This window comes from Gracilinanus agilis, chromosome 1 (assembly GCF_016433145.1).
Source record: "Gracilinanus agilis isolate LMUSP501 chromosome 1, AgileGrace, whole genome shotgun sequence".
Classification (NCBI taxonomy): domain Eukaryota; kingdom Metazoa; phylum Chordata; class Mammalia; order Didelphimorphia; family Didelphidae; genus Gracilinanus; species Gracilinanus agilis.
Genome location: NC_058130.1, coordinates 140,718,655 through 140,740,393, shown reverse-complemented (window position 1 = coordinate 140,740,393; position 21,739 = coordinate 140,718,655). Strand labels below are relative to the sequence as shown.

General features: G+C 40.9%; 1 protein-coding gene across 1 annotated transcript in view; it reads left to right on the top strand.

Moving 5' to 3' along the window:
- The window catches only part of WDR90 (WD repeat domain 90), a 58,770-nt gene extending 37,854 nt beyond the window's left edge, over positions 1–20,916 (top strand). The window contains exons 32-43 of the mRNA XM_044657133.1: positions 873–1,032; positions 1,469–1,659; positions 1,893–2,061; positions 4,106–4,217; positions 8,685–8,856; positions 9,487–9,609; positions 10,182–10,359; positions 17,546–17,676; positions 18,038–18,181; positions 18,270–18,389; positions 18,734–18,818; positions 20,003–20,916. Coding sequence (XP_044513068.1) covers positions 873–1,032; positions 1,469–1,659; positions 1,893–2,061; positions 4,106–4,217; positions 8,685–8,856; positions 9,487–9,609; positions 10,182–10,359; positions 17,546–17,676; positions 18,038–18,181; positions 18,270–18,389; positions 18,734–18,818; positions 20,003–20,217 — 1,800 coding nt within the window. The 3' untranslated portion in view covers positions 20,218–20,916. The remainder of the gene's footprint in view (positions 1–872; positions 1,033–1,468; positions 1,660–1,892; positions 2,062–4,105; positions 4,218–8,684; positions 8,857–9,486; positions 9,610–10,181; positions 10,360–17,545; positions 17,677–18,037; positions 18,182–18,269; positions 18,390–18,733; positions 18,819–20,002) is intronic.
- The last annotated feature ends 823 nt before the right edge of the window (positions 20,917–21,739 follow it).

Below are 21,739 nucleotides of genomic sequence, written 5' to 3'. Positions count from 1 at the left end.
TCATTAAAATTTAAGTTCATTTCAAAGAAAAATCTTTTTTACTTGTAGCCTCAACATTTAGCACAGTGCGTGGCACATATTAAGGCCTTAATAAATATTTATTGATTATTTGATTAAAGATCAGCTCCCTTCTTGCAAGAGATTGTTTATACACTTATGTTTGTGGAAACTACCACCCCATTCTCAGCCTATCTGAGAGATCCAGTTTCTATAAAATTTAGCCTGTAGAAAGTTCTGATTTAGGTTTCAGGCTACATACAACCTCTTTTTCCCACCAGAGGCCTATATCTCTACCTAGGTACTGTAGGGAAATTGGTTGGACACCATGAAAGGATAGGGTTAGAATTAGAATTCTTTCAGGTCAGTCAACTGTACACTTTCCTTTTTCATTGTACATCTTCTACTCTTATTTATGTAAATGTTATTATCCTGGGCCTTTGTTTTTCTTTCCTATCCATCACATTTATTTTGTTCCTAATGAGTACATTTACCAGAGAGAGGATGAGGAGGCAAATCTCAAATCAGTAAATTTTGCTTCCAACTAGCAAGGTATTTTAGGGTTTTTTTTGCAGATAGTATTTTTGGACTATTCATTTGGACTAATTAGAGATAATGGAATTGGTGCCATTATCCATTTATAGAGTAATTTTGGGTTAAAATCTCTATTACTTTTGTATTCCCATGAACATATATAACAATATGAATTCAAGAGAGAGAGTGTATGTGTTTGTGTTTGTGTTTGTGTTTGTGTGTGTGTCTGTATTTGTGGCCTGGCATTATACCTTTTGAAGTCTGAAACTTCTTGGACAAAGAAGATTTTGGTCTATCAAATCATTGCTGTGACAACTTTTTTGTTTTTTTGTCTCTTCTAGATCCTTGCCTCTGCCTCTGGCCGGGGGGATGAGAGCTCTCGTTGTCAAATCCGAATTTGGGATGTGCCAGGGGGCACTTGCCAAAAGGTTCTGTTTCATCATGAAACTGAGGTGCAAGCTATGGCATACTCCCATGATAATCATCTTTTCATCTCTTTGGGTTAGTAGCATGGGAATTTGGAGTTCAAACCCAACTGTTTGCCTTTCGTCATTTGGCCAAGGCAAATACAAAGTTATATCCTTAGAAATGATCAAAAAAGGTTGCTTTCATTCCTTGATTATCTCTTAAAGGGTAAGGGTGGGCTGAGAAAAAATTGTATTTGTGGGAGGGCCTCCCCTAAAATGTGTTCTTCCTTTGAGTTACAGGTTCTTTTAATGCTAAACAGTATGACTTAATGCCCATCTTTTGGAAACTAAAAACTTCTAGATACCATCCAGCCCAATTCAACAAGCATTTATTAAATGTTTACTCTGTGCATTCTGACCATGTCACCATATTGGCTCCAGGTTTACAAAAACAAACCAAAAAACATTGTCTTCCATCAAAGAGTTTATATACTGGAGACTTTAATGTCTAACACATGTCTGACTTTCAGGGGATTACAGTGACCGCACCATTGCTCTCTGGAATGCCATCACCTATGAACTGATGTCTTCCACCCGTTTCATGGATCCAGTTCATGATGTGGCATTTAACCCCTTCAGTGCTAATGAAATTGCCTGTGTGGGCCAGGGAGCTATTACCTTCTGGCTCATGAAGCAGCGGGGAGCTGACATCAACCTCCAGGTATCTCTGAATCTTTTATCCCCTTCTTTTCTGACAGGGCAGGGAGAGCTCACTCAGGGCAACCTTATGATATTCAGAGGACAACCTGTGGTTACAGGTTGATTATAGAGGGGTGTTTGCCCCTGATTTCTTCTGGTTTGTTGTGAATACCAGCATTCATCTTCTCTGATAAAATGCCTACAATAAAACCTCATCGAAAATCCATAACATCAATTGATGTTTCTTTGTGTCAGGTCCACAGAATTCCTGTCCCTCATGAAATAGGACCAGTGGAACTGACATCAATTTGCTACAGTGTCGTTCCCTTACTCTACAGTGGCACCAACACTGGTCAGATCTGCGTCTGGGACATAAGGACCTCCCGATGTTTTATGACCTGGGAGGCTGATGAGGGTGAGATTGGTGAGTAGATACCTTTGCAAAACCTGCTTTGATCTAGTTATGATTCCATAGGGAACAAGAAAAGTTCCCACTCTGTTCAGTTGATTCTGGGATCATTACAGATATTAAATGGACCTTGTTTCTGAGTAAATGAATGTAATGAAAGAAGCATTTGTGAAATGCTTACTATATGCCAAGCATGTAATCTACTGAATAAAGTAGACTGGTAGGAGCACTTCTCAAGGAACTCAATCTGTGGAGGAAACACCACCTGTGGAAGGTTTTAGCAGCAAGTTCAACAGAAAGATTCTATGGCCCAGAGGGTATGGTTTTGGTAAAGCAGCTGATTGGTATCATTTCCACTGATAGAACCATCTTCTCTCCCTTCTCTCTCTCCTTCTCTCCCTCCCCCCCCTTCCCTCTTCCTTCCTTCCTTCCTTCCATCATTCCATCCATCCTTATGTCATTCTTTCCCCACCCCCTTACCTTTTGTTTTAGAATCAATACTAAATTTAAGACAGAAGAGTGGTAAGGACTAGGCATTTGGGGTTAAGTGACTTGCCCAGGGTCACACAACTAGGAAGTGTCTGAGGTCAGATCTGAACCTAGGACCTCAGTCTCCAGGCCTGGCTCTTTATCCACTGAGCCATCTAGCTTGCCCTGAATCACACCTATTTCTGTTGAGCCATTTAATGGTGACAAGGACTTTGATGACTAGAACTTTTCTGGGTCTTCAGTAGCTATGGCTGTAGTCCATGCAAGGATAGTTTCTGAGTTGCATCTCCATGGGCGGCTGCCTTCCAGGATAGGGACTGAATAGCCAAATCCAGAAAGTTACCAGAGGTCATTCCCAAGGTTCCTTCAAACTCTCACATTCAATTTAATTCAACAAGTGTGTATTAAACACATGCTTACATGCAAAGCATTTTGTTAGGTTCTACTGATACAAAGGTAAAATGAAAAATAGCCTAAAAGTTGTGAAATAAAATGCAAAAAACACAGCACAAAGACTCTAATATTGTCTTTTTTTTAAAAGTAATTTTTTTATGGATGACTAGGTGGTTCAAAGAATAGAGATTTGGACCTAAAGATCTGGGTTCAGATTTGACCTCAGACACTTCCTTGCTGTAGGACCCTGGGCAAGTCACTTAACCCCCCTTGCCAAGTCCTTACCATACTTCTGCCTTGGGACCAATACACAGTATTAATTCTAAAATAGAAAGTAAGAGTTTTAAAAAATAGGTTTTTTTTTTCTATGTCTTCTGATTCTTCCATCATCTTAATTATCTTTAGTAAATTTTTACCTCCCCTTCCCAGAGAGCCATCCCATACAGCAAAGAGTATTTTTTAAATAAGAAAGAAAATCAACATAAATGATTAACACATTGAAAAAGTCCCAAAACATGTGCAATGTATAACACTTGTAGACCTCACACCTCTATGAAAGGGTAGACTGTGTCTTCGAGTCCCATTTGATCTTTATAATTTTTGTTACATTTACTTTTGATTTTTTGGTATGGTGGTATTCTTTCAATTTATATTGTTGTAGTTATTGTGTATTTTTTTTCTTGGCTCTGCTTTCTTCACTCTGCATCTGTTTATATACATCTTTTCATGCTTCTCTGTATTTACCAAACTTATAACTTCTTATAGCACAGTAATAGTCCATTGTACATTTAGGCACCAAAATTCATAGACATCTACTTTGTTTCTAATTCTTTGCTATCACAAAAAAAAAATGTTATAAATATTTTGGAGTAGATGGGGACTTTTTTTTTCTTATCAGTGGCTTTCATTATACCTCCAATAGTGGAATATCTTCATGTTGTCCAAAGGGTATGGACACTTTAGGCACTTTATTTGAATAATTCTAAATTACTTTCCAAAATAGTTGTGCCAGTTTACAGCTCCACCAAAAATATACTGTGATATATTCTATTCTATATCCTCCCCAGCCTCCCAGTCTTTATCCTGACATCCCTTTTAACAGTGATATTTTATGGTACTTTGGCTAGTTCAAGACCCAAGTTGAGGCAAACTAATTCATTTTTTCCTCGTGTTCTAGGTGTGCTGTTGTGTTCTGGAAACCGGCTGATAAGTGGCAGTAATACTAAACGGATCCGCCTCTGGGCAGTGGGAGCAGTGCAAGAGCTGAGGCTGAAAGGTTCTGGGGCAAGGTGAGACAGGCACACAGGATATTCATTCATTCATTCATTCATTCATTCATTCATTCATTCATTCATTCAGTAACTATTTACTAATCACTACATGCCAGGCACTATGTTAAGAGCTAGATACTCATTACCAGCTGCTTCTTCCTGGGGAAGAGAAGTTGATTTGTCGATTTCAGAGCTTGAGACTCTGTCTTCAGGTTGTCTACTATATAAGAATGATCTAAACACTGTACTGTCACTTTAGTTCCTAGAGTATTTAGTGTTACTTCTTTAGTAGAGAAGGGCTATTAAATCATGTCTCATCTCTAAGAATAATTGTCTGCTTATGTTTCTAAGTCTAGAACCAGTGTTGTAGAACTGGAAAAGACACTGTCAGAGCCAACGTTGGTGATATCTCATTTCATAGATTTCATTTTTTTTTAAACTACCTGTTTGTATCCTTCAACCATTTAATTCTTGGAGAATTCTTTTTCTCATAAATTAGAATCAGTGAAAAATTGCTTTAATGAGAGAAATGCAAATAAAGCAACACTTTTCATTTCACACCTATCAAATTGGCAAAGATGCCAAAAAGGAAAATAACACTTGTTTGAGGGGCTTTGGGAAACTGGCACACTAATGCTGTGTTGGAACTGTGACTTATTCCAGCCCCCATAATAACTAAATAGTTTGACCTAGCTTTTGACTAGCCTGTGCTTCAAAGAGAGCAAAGAAAAAGGAAAATAAACCCCATTTACAAAAAAATATTTATAATAGATCTTTTTATTTTTGCCCAAAAGAAGAGTAATAACATCTTAACACATTTTCCCAAGTTATATGGCAAACTTATTTTCCTCCCTTCCCTTCTCCCTCTTGGTGCTGACAGGTGATTTGATCTAGGTTATGTATGTATTATCATATAGTAGCTCTTTTTAAAAAATAGTATGAGAGCATAACATTGTCTCACCTTCAGTATCTAGAGACAGGATCAAGATCCCTTCCCATTCTCCCACCATTCCTTGCCTTTGAGTGGAAGGAGCCTCTGTATCCAAGCCTTTGATAGGGACCTGGCAAATAGAAGGATATATTTGGGAGTGGGAACCAGGGGACCAGGCAGTCCATTGGACTATAGTGATAGGATTCAAATTAAGGAAAAGCATATCATTTTTTTGAGAGGGTAAGAGGGAAGAGTAGAGAATAGAACAATGAAGAGTATAGGACTGTTTCTTTGTTTTAACTCTGGTGATTGTAGATTTAAAGAAAATGATGGTGCTTTGGGGAATATTCATCCTTTTGATTTCTGCTTCTGGAAGAGCAGATCAATCTACAAGTCTTTACTGAAGTATCTACTATGTGCTAGGCACTCCGCTAGGGATACAAGAAAAAAATGAAACAGTGCTTTCCCTCTAGGAGCTTACATTCTATAGGCAGCAAAAATAGGTACAGCAGGTATACCTATAAATTATGGATTTAGGAATTAAAAGAGTCTTCAGGATAGCCTTTTCAATAGAACTTCCTAGGGCCAAGATGGCATGCAGAGGCCTCTCTGCAGGGTGCTGAGGCCACTCCTCTCCCTTTCAACCTCCCCTGGCTGGGGTAAGGTGGTGGTGGGGTGGCACAGCACGTGGTCTTTAAAAGGTTTGTCATCACTGTCCTAGGAGAAGACCCCCCCACTCATAAATTCAAGTGTATTTTGAAAGGCAGCTGCTTTGCATCAGTTCTAGCAAACTCCACTTCCTGGAAACCCTACAAATCCATGTACACAAAGTGGCCATAGCCAGGGCAATCACTAAAGCCTGGTTAGCTGGCTAAGGGAACTGCCTTAGTCCTCTTCTCTGCATTATGTTCCATACTTTGGAATAGAATTCCTTTCATAGACATTTTGTAAGCATCTACTTTGTTTAATTTGCTGTGCTAGATGCTGGAAGATACAAAGATAAATAAGCATGCTTCCTGCCCTAGAGAATTTTACACTTTAGTAATGGTGAGTAGATATCTAAAGAGATAAAAGTAAACCAAATTAGAATATTGTAACTACATAAACAGAATCTAAAGTGCTTAGATATCAGCTGTAGGAGAGGTTATTTTGTAGCAAGGTTATCAGGGAAAGCTTCATGGAGGAGAGGTGGTTTTTCAGCTGATCCTTTAATGTATCTTCTCACTGTCATAAGAACCTCGTACTCCTGTGCTGTATCTCTCCCCTGACATGGTCAATCTCTTCCCAAAATAGATCTTGTAATATCACGATTAACATACATTGCATGAGATTATCATCATAATAATAGCGAACATTGATAAGGCTCTTAATATGTGCCAAGTGCTATATTGAGTACTTCACAAACATTTTCTCATTTGATCTTCATGACAATCCTGTGAGGAAGGTGCTGTTATCCTCATTTTACAGTTGAGGAAACTTGAGGCAAGCAGTAGTTAAATGACTTATCCAGGGTCACATAGCTAGTAAGTGTCTGAGGTCAGATCTGACCTCAACTCCTGACCTGGTACTCCACCCACTGAACCACTGTCTGATTTGATAGCTTCTCAATATTGCACTGCCATCTTAGAATTGGTTCCAAAGCAGAAGACTGGTAAGAGCTAGGCAATGGGGATTAAGTGACTTGCCCAGGGTCACACAGCTAGAAAGTGTCAGGGGACAGATTTGAACCCAGGACTTCCCATCCCTAGGATATATAGGGTATTTAGAGGAGGGTATCTACTTTGAGACTGCATTGGGCTGGAAAGCCCTAGGATACAACTTATTAAAGGCCCATCTGCTGGCCTTACTACACCTTCATATCCTCTTTCTCCAACTCATATCTGCCACCTCTAACTCTCCTTCATACATTGGCTGGAATTACCATGGACCCATTCATTCTTCTGTAGCAGAGGTTCTTTTTTTTTTTTTTAACTTTTTTTTTTTCAATTACATGTAGAAACAATTTTTTGAGAATTGTTTTCTGATGTTTTAAGATTCAGATTTTCTCTCTCCCTCTCTTTCCTTCCTCTTTGAGGTAGTTAATAGTCTGACACAGGTTATTACAGTGCTTTTAGCAATATATATTTCATATTGTTTATGTCCTAATAGAAGAGATGTATCACATGTACAATAAAAACTCATGAAGGAAATAAAGTGGAAGATGGAATGCTTTGATCTGTAATCAGACTCCAATAGTTCCTTCTTTGGCTATGGATAGCATTTTTCATCTTGGGTCCCTTGTGGATATTTTGAGAACTTGCATTGCTGATAATGGTTTGGTTTTTCACAGTTGATCATCATATGATATTTCTGTTACCATATTCATTGCTCTCCTGGTTCAGCTCACTTCACTTTACATCAGTTCATATAAGTCTTTCTAGGTTTTTCTGAACTCCTGTTCATCATTTCCTATGGCACAATAGTATTCCATTACAACCATATACTACAACTTGTTCATCCACTTCCCAAGTGATAAACAACTCCTCAGTTTCCAATTCTTTGCCACTACAAAAAGAGCTGCTGAAAACATTTTGGTATAGGTAGGTCCTTTTTCCTACTTCTGATCTCTTTGAGATATAGACCAGTAGTGATATTGCTGGGGCAAAGGGTGTGCATAGTTTTTTGGCCCTTTGTGTGTGGTTCCTGTAGCGGAGGTTCTTGATCCAGGGTCTGTTAACTTGTTTTAATAATATTTCTAATCCTCAGTATTTAATTTTATGCACATGATTCTGAGAGAGGGTCTTTAGGCTTCACCAGAAGACAAAGGAGTTCATTACACACACAAAAATATGGTAAGGCAGAGCCTCTGCCCTTTAAGCACTGACCTGAATCAACTCTCTAGTCTCTTACTGTTTCCTCTCATCATTGATCACTCCTGTACTACTCTCTAAACACTTGGTAATTCTCTTCCTCTCTCCAGGCTCCCTAGACTCAAAACACTCTTATGATCCTTCCATTTCCTGGCTAGCCTCTCAACCTAAAAAGTGACCAAATACCACCCATGTGGTACATGCTGACCTAAGAGGCTTGTGAAGATTTGAGTATAGAATAACTATACTTCCTCTGCACAAAGTACTCCTTTGGATACTGCAGCACTGCCAGCTCCTGACAAATGAGAGAACTAGCATGTTGGCAGGCAGAGATAGGAAGGGTGGACATTCTGGCCTAAAAGGGACCAGGAGCAAAGGCACAAGTTGGAGTACATGGAAGATGGATGTGCAGGGAGGTAGTCAGTAACTAGTGTAGCCAAAGCATTAAGTAATAGAGGGGAAGTGTCCATAGTGGGTGGGAATGGGGAGGGATATGGTCCTTGAATGCCAGGTTAGGAAAATTGAGCTTCGTACTAAAACTTTTTGAGTGAGACATTGACTGATCCGACCTCTGTATGAAGTATATCCAATATAATTTCCTTTAGTCTCTTCAGACTACTTGCTTTCATTTTTCCCATTATCATACCCAATTCCTTTTTTTTCCCCTGCTAATTTCAAATTTCCAGTCTTCTTGTTGTTCCTCAGGTCCAGCTCTGTCTTTATGGAGCAAGAGATGGTTCTGGATGGTGCTGTGGTCAGTGCCAGCTTTGATGATAGCATGGATATGGGCATTGTGGGCACAACTGCAGGCACCCTGTGGTATATCAACTGGGCTGAGAAAACCAATATCCGCCTGATCAGTGGCCACAAAAACAAGGTAAATAGTCAGAAGCAGTCAGACCTCAGTACTCTGGGAGTGCTTGTGTAGGCTTAATGGGTCATGTCAGCAGAGAAACTAGTGTATGGCTAATGTCAGATCAGCCAAGAGTGCATGAGATGGCCTTTCCCACAACCTGATTACATATAGATTTATTCTGTATTGGGATGCTGTCTGATCATGTTTTGTTCAAATGTAGGGGACATGAAACTTGGGAAATTGGGGTTTTACATCATTTTGGAACTGCAGGAAAAAAGCTTTCCAAAGGGAAAGTTGCCAGATTGGGGCAATTTATCCATCTTTACTTCTTTGAGGAGCTTCGGATGCTTTAAAAATATCTCATTCATCATCAAAGGCTATATTTTATCTGTATTTGTACTGTGTCTATTAAAATGCTATTATCACTTTGGTTACTGATATAGTGTCCTCAATGTGATTGATTGACTAGCCTCAAAGCTGTTAAAAGGTATGGGGCATGGTGGGTAGGGAGGGAATACAGCAAGGAATAATGAGTTACCTGTTGGAATGACAACAATCTCATCTTTGGTGGTAGCCCTGAATTTCCCTCTGGTGGGTGAAAGAAAGGACTCACTTAAGCCAGGCTAGCATTTATCTTCCCTTCTCTTGCAGGTGAATGAAGTGACCTTTAGTCCCAAGGAGTCCCACTGTGCCACTTGTGGTGAGGATGGCAGTGTGCGGGTCTGGTCCTTGACCAGCATGGAGCTGGTGGTGCAGTTCCAGGTGCTAAATCAGGTATTCTGAGGACAGAGCCAAGTGATGTCCAGTCACATGGAACATTCTTCTCCTTGGGTCTGAGGGGTCAGTAAGGTTATTGGGGGCTATCCCTCATCCCAGGGTACTAGAGCCCTGGGCTGGATTGTGCTTCCTGAGCTTTTTCTGTGCCCCACATCTGCCCTTTTAAGGGAAAGGGGAGCTGAGGCCCTTCATCTCTCTGTTCTTCAGGAGCCCAAGTAGATTGATTCCCTAAAGGGATTGAAATAGGGGGAGGAGTGGTGGGTTGAAGCTAACGATGAAATTTAACAGGAGTAACTATAAGTGTATATACTTCTGAAAGATTATCTCTACAGGTAAAAATGGGAAAGATTACTAGAAAGTAGTTTACATGGCAAAGAGACCAGAGAATCTCTTCATGTTTGGCAAATTATAACCCCTTGCCTTCTTTGTAGAAGTGAGGTGAAACAGTGTGATGTGGTGGTCAGAAGAGCTAGCTCTGCAGCTTAGACTGCATTAACAGAAGCAGAGTTTGCATAGTGAGGGAAGTGATAGCTCAGGGCAGCTTGTCCATGTCTTTCCCTTTCTCTTAGAGTTGCTTGTGTCTGGCCTGGAATCCATCATCCAGTAGTGGCAGAACTGACCACCAGCGAGTGGTGGCTGGCTACAGTGATGGCACGATCCGTGTATTCAGCATTTCCCAGACAGAGATGGAGCTGAAGATACACCCTCACCCTGTACCAGTGACGGCCATCTCCTTCTCTGTGGATGGTGAGGTCCAGCTTTGGGGGATAAAGGCAAGGGTTGCCACCCATGTTTTCTTTGGGAATCAGAGACTGGAAACCCATGATTTCTGTGGGACTTCTGTCCAACCCCAGGTGGCAGCAAGCTCATGAGAGCCCTCAGGCTGCCAGAACTGAGTGGCAGCTTTCCCTGTTGTCCCTAGTGGTTGTGATGGGGGTGGGGAAGGGCTCTGGGGCTGCTGATGCAGAGCTCACCTCTCCAAGTGTGTGTAAATATGGCAGAGTCAAAGCGGCCCTGGAATCACAGCCAGGTGATCTTGGCTTCATCTCTGTTCTTATCACCTATTATCTGGATAGTCTTGGGCAAGTCACACAGCCTGCCTCAGCCTCACTTTCTTCTTTTGTCAGAGGGAAGGTCCAGTACATGCCCCTTCTGCCTCACTTGGTGGTATTATGTAAGCTATAGAACACTAGGTCAGTGATGGTGAACCTTTTAGAGACAGAGTGCTGGACCCTGTCCCCACCCCATTCCTCAGACTGCCTGCCATGCCCCTCCCCCCCATCCCACACAGTTTAGGAAGTGCTCCCATTGGTCGGTTGGGTGAAGTGAGGAATGTCCTCAGCCAGTGTAGAGAGAGGGAGGGGAGTGGCCTGAGCTTTCCAGCTCTGCCACCTGTGAGCTGCCCACCTTATCCCCTGTGTGCTTCCATTGGACTGCTGGGGCGGGGGATGGGAAAAATGCCATCTGGCATGAGGGAGAGGGGGAGGGGAGCAGCTTTGCCTGAGGGATGGGGAGGGAGATCCAGTGCCCACAGAGAGCACTTTGTGTACCATCTTTGGCACCCATGTCATAGGTTCTCCATTGCTGCACTAGGTAAATAGGAGTTATTTATACATTTTTTCAGAACTGTCAGTACTTATTTCGCCTTTGGTGTAGAAAATTGTTAACTTGTATATTCTTTTTTTTAAATTTACTTCTTACTGTTGTAAGAAAATATTCATCTAAAACCAAAACCCCAAAATAAAACCATAAATAAACCAATGTGGATAAACTTTAACATTTTATTATAATCAGCTAAGCTCTATCTTCTCACCCTCTTCCCACTTCCAATTGAGAACACAAGAAAAACAAAACTCATTACAAATATGTATCGAAACAATCAATCAAATAATCAATAATGAAAACAAATTTCCCTTTGGCCACATCCAAAAAATATTTGTCTCATTCTTCATTCTGAGCACTTCATCTCTTTCAGGAGATAGATAGGTTGTTTCATTGTTAGTCCTCTGAGATCCTGGTTAGTTATTACAGAGATAAGAGTTCAACACAATAGTGTTACATCACATTTATATATCATCATTTGTTTATCCATTCCCCAGTTTATGGGCACTCTCTCAGATTCCCATTCTTTGTCACCTCAAAAAGAGCTATGAATTTTTTTGGAAGAATTGTTTTTTCTTACGGATTAATCCTTCAATCTGTCCTCTCTATAAGGAAGGAAAATATATGTATGTTCCCTCCATTGGCCAGTTCAGTTGAGAATGAGATTCATTGTGAGCTGTTCCCCACCCCACCCCCTTCCTCCTTCTTTGTTTAGATTTCTACTTGTGCATTCTGTGTGAGATACTTTCCCCTAACTTTCCTTTCTCTTTCCCCACAGTGTATTCTTCTTCCCTCTCTTTCCATTCTTTTCTTAAGATCATCAAGGTATAACTGAAACAATCCTAGGCCTTCAGCCAATTAAACGCCTTCTTTGACTCTTGATGAAAATTTGGTTCATAGGGGACATATACATCATCTCCCATTATCAAAATGGAAGTTTAACCTTGTTTAGACCCTTATGGTTGGTGTTCTTTCAGATTTGCCTTTTTATATTTCTCTTGACTCCTCTTTTGGAACTTGAGTTTTTATGTAGTTCTGATATTTTCATCAATGATCTCTGGAAGTCATCTATTTCATTAAATATCAGTTTGTTCCCCTGTTTAATTATACTCAATTTTGCTGGTTTTTATTCTTGATTGTAAGCCTATATCCTTGACCTAGAATTTTGTATTCCAAGGTCTCTGCTCCTTTATGATGGTGGCTGCTAAATAGTATGTGATCCTGACTATGGCACCTTAGTATTGCTTGAATTTCTTCTTTCTGGCTACTTTGCAGTATTTTTTCTTTGACTTGGAAGCTCTAGATGTTCCTAGTAGTTTTCATTTAAGGGTTTCTTTCAGGAAGCAAGTGGTGGATTCTTTCTGTTGCCATTTTGCCCTCTACTTCCAAGAGATCTGGGCAATTTTCTTTTAAGATTTCTTAAAATAGGATATCTAAGCTCTTTTACTAATCATTGTATTTAAATAATCCAATTATTATTTTTTTTAAACCCTTACCTTCTATCTTGGAATCAATATTGTATATTGGTTCCAAGGCAAAAGAGCAGTAAGGGCTAGATGGGGGTTAAGTGACTTGCCCAGAGTTACATAGCTGGGAAGTGTCTGAGGCCAGATTTGAACCTATAACTCCTGTCTCTAGGCCTGGCTCTCAATCCACTGAGCTATCCAGCTGCCCCCTAATCTAATTATTCTAAAAAAAATTTTTTTTCCTCTATTTTCTAGATTGGTTGTTTTTGCTTTGAGATACCCTCTATTTTTTCTGTTTTTTTTTTTTTTCAATCTTTGACTTGGTTTACAATTTCTTATTTTAAGGAGTCCTTAGCTTCTATTTGATCCATTCTAATTTTCAGGGAGTTTGTGGCTTGAGCAAGATTTTGTACCTCTTATGCTAACCTGTTAATTCCCTTTCAAATTCTTTCTTTCATTACTCCAATTTCTTTTCCAATTTTGTCCTCAAGTATTCTCATTACATTTTTTGTTTTTGTTTTTTTGCTTTTTTTTTTAAACCCTTAATTTCGGTGTATTGTCTCATAGGTGGAAGAGTGGTAAGGGTGGGCAATGGGGGTCAAGTGACTTGCCAAGGGTCACACAGCTGGGAAGTGGCTGAGGCTGGGTTTGAACCTAGGACCTCCTGTCTCTAGGCCTGACTCTCACTCCACTGAGCTACCCAGCTGCCCCTATTCTCATTACATTTAAAAAATATTTTTGACCTTTTTTTAACCCTTGCTTCATCTTTCAAGGAATTTTAGTTGAGTTTAAGTCCAACCTGTGTTTTTCTTTGGAGCACTGCTTGTAGATGTCTTAGAGTCATTCTTGTGTTCTGCCTTTATTTCTTGAGCAATCTTGCTACCATAATACCTCATGCTAATGGGATTCTTTTTTTGGTTTGCCTATTCTTCATCCTATATCCTGACTTCAGACTTTTTTAAAGAAGCATTTTATGTAGACAACTGAAAACAGTTAGATGTTCAGAAGCTGAGTATAATGAAAGAAAAATCAAACCAAATAATTTATCCTGTATTCCTTTCTTTATAACTAAAGCAAAAGTTTTTCTGCTTTCAGATAAAAAAATGTCCATAAAATAAGCCATTACATCTTTTCTTCATAATAAAGTAAAAGGGCTACAAGAAATCTAATTAAAATAGGAAAAGTTGAATAGTAGCTTGCACCTGTTCATTCAAAAAGGCTCTGGGGGGAACAGGTAGGTGGCTTATTGGTTAGAGAACCAGACCTAGAGACAGGAGGTCCTGGGTTCAAATTTGACCTCAGACACTTAGTTGTGTGACCTTGGGCAAGTCATTTAACCCCCCATTGCCTAGCCCTTACCACTCTTCTGCCTTAGAACCAAGACACAGTATTGATTCTAAGATGGAAGATAAGGGTTTAAAAAAAAAAGACATTAGGAAAGAGCACAATTCTTCTTGGCATTTTTTTTTTTTGTTGTTTTCTCAGTTTTTACTTAGAGACAACACCAAACAAGTTCTAACATTGGAGCTATCTGTTGTATTGTCCTTCATTTACTGCCCTTTTTTGCCTTATGTTTAGGGCTTCACTCTGCCACATTTCTGGAGGATAGGTCTGGGCAGCTCCCACTGCTGTTTTCTTGGGCTATTATGTATTTCAGTATCTCAGGGACAGTGGGGGAACCTGCAAACTTTCATTGCTCCCAGCATGGTCTGATCCAGGGCAAAGGCTGATTTTGAGCCACCTGATCTGACCTTTATTAGGTCCTGACCTATGTTTTAGTCTCTGCAAGAGAAGACTTCTGCTAGACTCTGCCCCCCTGTCGATCACTGGAAAACTATTTATTCAGAGTGGTAAAATTATAGGCTCTCCTTTAGTCTAGGAATAGTGCCTTGGTTATTTTTTTGCAGGCTAGGCTAGATGCTAGAAGTAAGACTCCCATTCTGAGTCTCAGACTTTTGGTCTGAGCCAAACTGTTACTACTTGCTTACCTGAGTTTTCCTTTCTTCATACTTCATTAAGGGCTTCTCTATATCATCCTGCACAGGCCTCCTTTTTTGTGATCCAGAACTGGGTGGTGGGCAACAAAGCTGCCAATTGGTACCTGTTACCATGGTGGTACTCCTCTATGGGTCTTGGGGTGACCAGTCTGGGACTTCTTGCCCTAGTACACAGCCTCTTTTGGGGCACTGGAGTGTACATGGGCTCCATCTACTGGGTGCTTTTGGTCCAACCCCTGTCCCCAGCATTCACAGACCTCCTTATCTGTCTCCCTGTACTAAACTGGGCTGGACAAAGAATTCATTGTGGCTTTTTCTGAATTTCTCCATCAAAATTTAATCTGGTTCATTTTCTTTTTCTTCCTTTTCTACTTTTAAACTCTTATCTTTGGTATCAGTTCTTTTTTTTTTTTTAATATATTCTATTTTTTTTTTTTTGTTTTTTAAACCCTTAACTTCTATGTGTTGGCTCCTTAGGTGGAAGAGTGGCAAGGGTGGGCAATGGGGATCAAGTGACTTGCCCAGGGTCACACAGCTGGGAAGTGTCTGAGGCTGGATTTGAACCTAGGACCTCCCATCTCTAGGCCTGACTCTCAATCCACTGAGCTATCCAGCTGCCCCCTTTGGTATCAGTTCTAAGGCAGAAGCACAGTAAGGATTAGGCATTTGGGGTTAAGTGACTTGTCCAAAATCACACAGCTAGGAAGTGTCTGAAATCAGCTTTGAACCTAGGATCTCCCATCTGCAGTTCTGGCTCTCTATCCACTAAGTCACCTCGCTGCCCCTTTCCCTGTGAAGAATTTTAAGTGATGAGATTTCACCTGTTCCTTTTCAGAGATCTTTTAAATCTACTCTTTGGAAATGTAAGGTGAATGTCATATTATGCCCAGTTTCTTTTCCTACCATACATTCTCAGATGGATTTCCAAGTTTCCCATCATTTTCACTCTAGCAAGATTCTCTGACCAGCACACTTTCTGCTATAGTGTCTTATATTCATACTTTTGCCTAATAAGTAGTATTTTACAATTGTCACTCTGTTTTATAGTGATATCTCTAGTTTTCTAGTTTGATTTTTTTCATTGAACTATTTTTGTAAATAACTATTATAATGGGGCAGCTGGGTAGCTCAGTGGAGTGAGAGTCAGGCCTAGAGACAGGAGGTCCTAGGTTCAAACCCGGCCTCAGCCACTTCCCAGCTGTGTGACCCTGGGCAGGTCACATGACCCCCATTGCCCACCCTTACCACTCTTCCACCTATGAGACAATACACCGAAAGTACAAGGGTTTTAAAAAAAAAATAGCTATTATAACTCATGAGTTTATGAAGTTGTCAACTTAATACCCATGTCAGTTTTTAGGAGGTTTCATTTTTTTTTCTGGGCTTATTTTTTAGTGAAAGTTATAAGAAACTTTTTCTCCCTAAGTTAAAACAGGTTTCTAATGTGTGTGTCATACTTTGATCTACTTTCTAGATAATAAAATAATAAAGTTTTCTGAAGCTATAGATCACTAGAGCTTTAGGAGAGTAACATAAGCAGTGTCAGGGTATAGAAGAATTAACCATCATTTAACAAGAACATTGCATTCCCCAACCATCACACTTATCTGAGGTATACCCTATTATGGTCATATCAACTAAAAAATTTACTTTAAAAATAATAAATGAAACTTTTATAATTAATTTCAATAAAAATCAAATAAGTCTATTCTAGCTACAAATTCAATCACTTTTTTAAAAAGGGTCAAACCTTTCCACCTTTCAGATCACTACTCCTTTTACATGAGATTACATGCAGCTCTTTCCTAGTTTCTTGTTCTGGGGGTATGCATTTGTCTGCAGTCCGTGGTAATACAATATGAACATTTTTAGTCCTTGCTTAACCTCAGTTATCACCTAAATCTTATTTTCTGACCTCTGATTCTACTTTAATCTTCTTCTTGGCTCTCATATTAACTCAACTCTTCTCTTAGTTTCACATACATTGCCCTTTCTCCTCTTTTAGTTCTTTCCAGTCCTCAGTTTCTCTTACTTGTCATAGTTTGTAAGTATGAGAGTAGAGGAGAGCATGGTAAATGGCATGAATCTGTGTGAAGACACATAGATGCAAGCAAAAATACAATAACTATAAAAGATTTAAGCATGTAAAAGATGTAAGCAAAAATACAATAACTATAAAAGATTTTTTTAAACATATCCTACACTGTATAAAAGCTAATGGTTTTTCCTATAACATCTATACAAGTCCCAATATCTCCAGTCAAATACATTCCAACAAGTTACAATGTGTGTAGATTCTTTTAGGTTTTAAAATTCTATGTTCTGTGATGGCCTTTAAGGACCATGGACAGTGCTCTAAGTAATCTAGCCTCCATAGAACTGGACAAGCTAGGAATGACCAGCAGATAAAGCCCTACCCAGAGATGCCAGATTCAAGCCAAAATCAGAAAAGAAAGGAGAGTAAGGCAGAAAGGGAGAAGAGGGAGCTGATAGTTTTCCCCAAGTGTTGAAAAGGGAACTAGAATGGAGTTACAGAATTACTACAGAACTTGTGAATTGAAAGAAACCTCAGGGGCCATCTAGCCTAATGCATATATGAAAGGAATCCCAACTAGTACATACCTAACCAGGGATCATCAAGGTTTAAATCCGCCATTGCCAGGTATTTTTACCCACCAGGATGCCACTAGTACAACTATTCATTTTTGTAGGTAAACATTTGTTTCCATTCCTCACAAAAGAATTTGTTTCTTTATGTCTGCTTTCTGGCAATCTAGTTTTCTGCTTTAGTTTGGGCACGCCTCCTGCTCCTATCCAGGGCCACCATGGTGTGAGAACTATAGTCTTTCTATCATTTCGGACTTGCAGGTCAGACCATTATTTCTGGAGACAAAGATGGAATTGTGGCTGTGAGCAGCTCTAGGACAGGAATTACTATACAGGTGCTGAAGGACCATCAAGGCTCTCCTATCACTGTGATCCAGAGCAAAAGTAAAGAGGTATGGTCTGGTAATAATGGTCAATAGATGTTGAGTTTAGCCACTGATGCCTACTCTGATGCAGAGCCTCCTGAAAAATGGAGCCTCACATCAGCCTGGTGAGCTATAACTGACAATATGGCCAATATTTTGGACAACTTCATCTGAATAGTGGTTATTGTATTTTTTGTCTTTTCAGTAGATAAGGGAGGGCCAGGATGGAGGGAGAGAATTTGGAACTGAACATAAAAATGTTTTAAATAGATTAAAAAAAAAAACATTAGTGACAGGGAGGTGGAGGCTTAACCCATGGAAAAGCCTCAGTGTATCCCATTTCTAACTCTTGAGGGCATGTAACAGGTGTCTCTTCCCTTCACTCTAGTACTATGACTTTGGTTTGGAAGGAGGAGAGCTGTGGCTGGCTGTCAGCGCAGACCGGAGAGTTAGTGTCTGGGCTTCGGAATGGCTCAGAGACAAATGTGAGCTTGTCGATTGGCTGAGCTTTCCAGCACCCACCAGTCCAAAGGTAAGAGAGTGTTTGTCCAGCCTGGTTGTTTTCTTTGGGACCTCACTGATCTCTCCTGAGTTCTCTCATTCTTGATTTTTCCCTGTAGACACCTACGAATTTGCCTCCTTCTCTAGCCGCCTTCTGCCCTTGGAACAGCAACATGCTGGTTTATGTAGGCTTTGGGTTGAAAGAGGAAGTCCTCTTCTATAACTTCCATCAGAAACAGGTATATACATGAACTTTGAGCCACAGATCCATTTGGGGAATAGCATGAAATAGATCATAGCCTTCATGTCCCACAGCACCTTGGTCTGGGGTAGGTGGGTTTGAAAATCATGAAGCAGGCCAAGAGGGTGAAATAAGATACCATTTCTTACCTCAGGCTTTAAGTTCCTAGAATTTGGGCTTTTCATGGTACATGCCCAAACACAGCAGAGACTCTGGAGCCAGCGGTACTGAACAAAAAGGCACTCCTCAGTACCCTGATCCTCCCTCTTGGTGGCATCAGTACAGCAACTGCTCTGCTGCCTATTGGCCCAACCTAGTGTCACCCTCTCCTTCTGTCTGCAGGTTGTAGAGAAGATCCCTTTGTCTTACTTCTCAACTTCCCTCGATGTGTCCCCAGGATCACCCCTCATAGCTATTGGCTACTGTGGTAAGTTCTTCCACAGCTGCCAAGCAGGGAGAGGAAAAGAGGTCTCTGTCCTGAACCTGTTCTTGAAATCTGGAAATCTGCATGTTTGTAGGCATTGGGAAGTGAGCTAGTAGAGAGTGAGATAGAAGTAAATGAGAAAATGAGGATAGAAGAGGGAGCAATCTTTTGAGGGAGACAGGATGGACTGGAAACTCTTGAACAAGTAGAAGGGTTAGCCTTGGTAAGGAGTAAGACCAATTCATTATATGAAACAAGTGTGAAAGAGATGGGGCAGTTATATAGCTCAGTGGGTAGAGAGCCAGGCCTGGAGACAAGTGGTCCTGGGTTCAGATCTGGCCTTAGACACTTCCTAGCTATGTGATCCTGGGCAAGTCACTTAACCTCCATTGCCTAGCCCTTCCCACTCTTCTGTCTAGGAACTAATACTTAGTATTGATTCTAAGACAGAAGGTAAGGGTTTAAAAAAACAAGTGATGGAAGAGATCCCAGAAGTTACCTTAGTGATAAATGGTAAGGAAGAAAGGAAGCTCATAGTAAATAGCCTCACTTATTTCTGTAAAATAGGAGACAAAGTTCTCTGCTAAGAGGACGGGGGAAGGAGACCCATGGGAGTTTTGAAAAGGGATGAAAAGATTTGGAAGGGTCTCTATGGAAAGGGGGATAGTGAGTTGATAAGAGAAGTACAGATGAGAAAATTATCATATCCACTGCCAGGCTTTCCATGATGAAATGCTTGCAACATTTTTTTTTAAACCTTTACCTTCCATCTTAGAATCAATGCTATGTATTGGTTCCAAGGCAGAAGAGTGTAAGGGCTAGGCAATGGGGGTTAAGTGACTTGCCCAGGGTCACACATTTAGGAAGTGTCTGAGACTAGATCTGAACCTAGGACCTCCTGTCTCTAGGCCTGGCTCTCAATTCACTGAGCTACCCAGCTGCCCCCTAAAATACTTGCTTCTGAAGGCCTCTGCATCAAAATAATGGAAGGAAGGAGACTGGCTAGATTACTCCTCAGCTTCAGACTCAGAGATTAGAAAAACAATCTTTAAGCCACTGAATTGTGATAATAATGCAGTTTGAGTGCCCTTCCTTTGCTGTTTTCTGAGGCCACTGTAAGGTAATGATAGCACAGCTCCCAAGGCAAGAGTCTTGAGACCCAGTTCTGCACCCTTATGTCCCCCCAGAGCGATTGCTGAGACTCATTGACTGCATGTCGAAGACTGAGCAAGACTTTGTGGGGCACAATGATACTGTCCACCTCTGCAGATTCACACCATCTGGCAAACTGCTCTTCACAGCAGCCTACAATGAAATTCTTGTGTGGGAGGTGCTGGGCCCAGAAGCAGCAGCATCCAGAAAAGCCAAAGACATCCCTCTAAGACCTCAGATAGCCAGATAGACTTCCGAACCCCAGGGGACTCTTCCATCCAGTTTGCTGACCCTACTGTGGCTCAGTCCACATTTGTTCCATAAATCACGTAGCTCTTTTTAAAAAATCCTTCTAGGCTGAAGCAAGTCAGCTGCAGGCAGGGCCTGAAAACTGACTCTTCATAAACCTGTTTGATTAAACCTAGTGTGTAAGGTGAGGAGGCTGGACCACTTTCCTTGCCAGGGTAAAAGCCATATCTACTAGTCAGGTACACAGTGGTATTGGCCCATTCCTGCCCTAGGACATTCCTGTTCCAGAGCCTGAAGTTCTAGCCCCTCCCCCAATCATTTTCAATGATCTATCTCCCCTGAAAAACTGCCCCCAAAGGAAAACATGCTCTGATAACAGGGCAGCCCAACTTATTGCCATGTGCCTTTATTTAGGGCCTGTGTTAAGTGGGCCTATGTGTTTATATGTATGTATGTGGGTTTCAATATATATTTTTACCAAAAGATCCATTTTCAAGGTCTTAAACTGTGGGTTGGCATGCAAGACTTGATGCTGAGCCAAGAAGCAATTTTTACAAATCAAATGGGCCAAAGCTGTTGATTTGAGTGCTATGGAAATGTGTAAAATACTTGCTGCCCTTTTATCTCTAGGGTTTGTTTTTTTTTTTAAATGTTTCTACACTTGTACAGTTTTGAAATAAAATCGGATGTTTGCAGTCTGGCTGTAAGCCTCAGTTGTTGAGTCAGCACCTTGCTGGAGAATTTAGGCGACTGTGTTCTTTTCTCAGGTCCAGACTGTTCTTTCTCTTCCTGGAGATTAGGGCCTTAGCACTTGCTCACCTGACCCATTCTAAGGAGGAGGAGTAAATGTTTTTACTCCAACCCTCTGGGATAAGATCCAGGGCTAACTAGGAGGAGCCAGTGGTTATAGTGAGGACCTCTCCCTAATTACTCAGAACCTCAGCTTCTTGCTCCCTTTCTCCTCTCCCTTCCATGTTCCCTGACTTACATATGAAATCACAAGGCTGAGAAGTTAGGTGCTCCCTACTAGGAAGGTGTGCTGGTCCATTGTCAAGCCTGCTATCCCCAGCAATCCCCATGTAGCTCCCTCCATGTGCCTGTCAGGTTTCTGGGTAAAGTCCCAGGCAGTCACCTAGCAGGGGCATGTCTTTTGATTTGAAATGATCTTCCCCATGGCAGCTAGGTGGCACAATGGAGAGAATGCCAGGTCTGGAGTCAGGAAGACTCATCTTCCTCCAATCTGGCCTCAGACACTAGCTGCTGACCCTGGACAAGTCACTTAGCGGGTTTGCCTGTTTCCTCATCTGTAAAATGAGCAGGAGAAAGACATGGCAAACTACTCCAGAATGTTTGCCAAGAAAACCCAAATGGGATCACAGCCTAGAACAGGGCTGAAAGTGAATCAACAGCAGCCAATCCCCATGGCCAAGCAGCTAGCTAGTGTCATCCCGCTGTCCTAACGGAAAAGTCCTGCGTTCTCTGTTTTTTGGCCATTTAAAAGATGCTTTTTCAATAAAATCAGT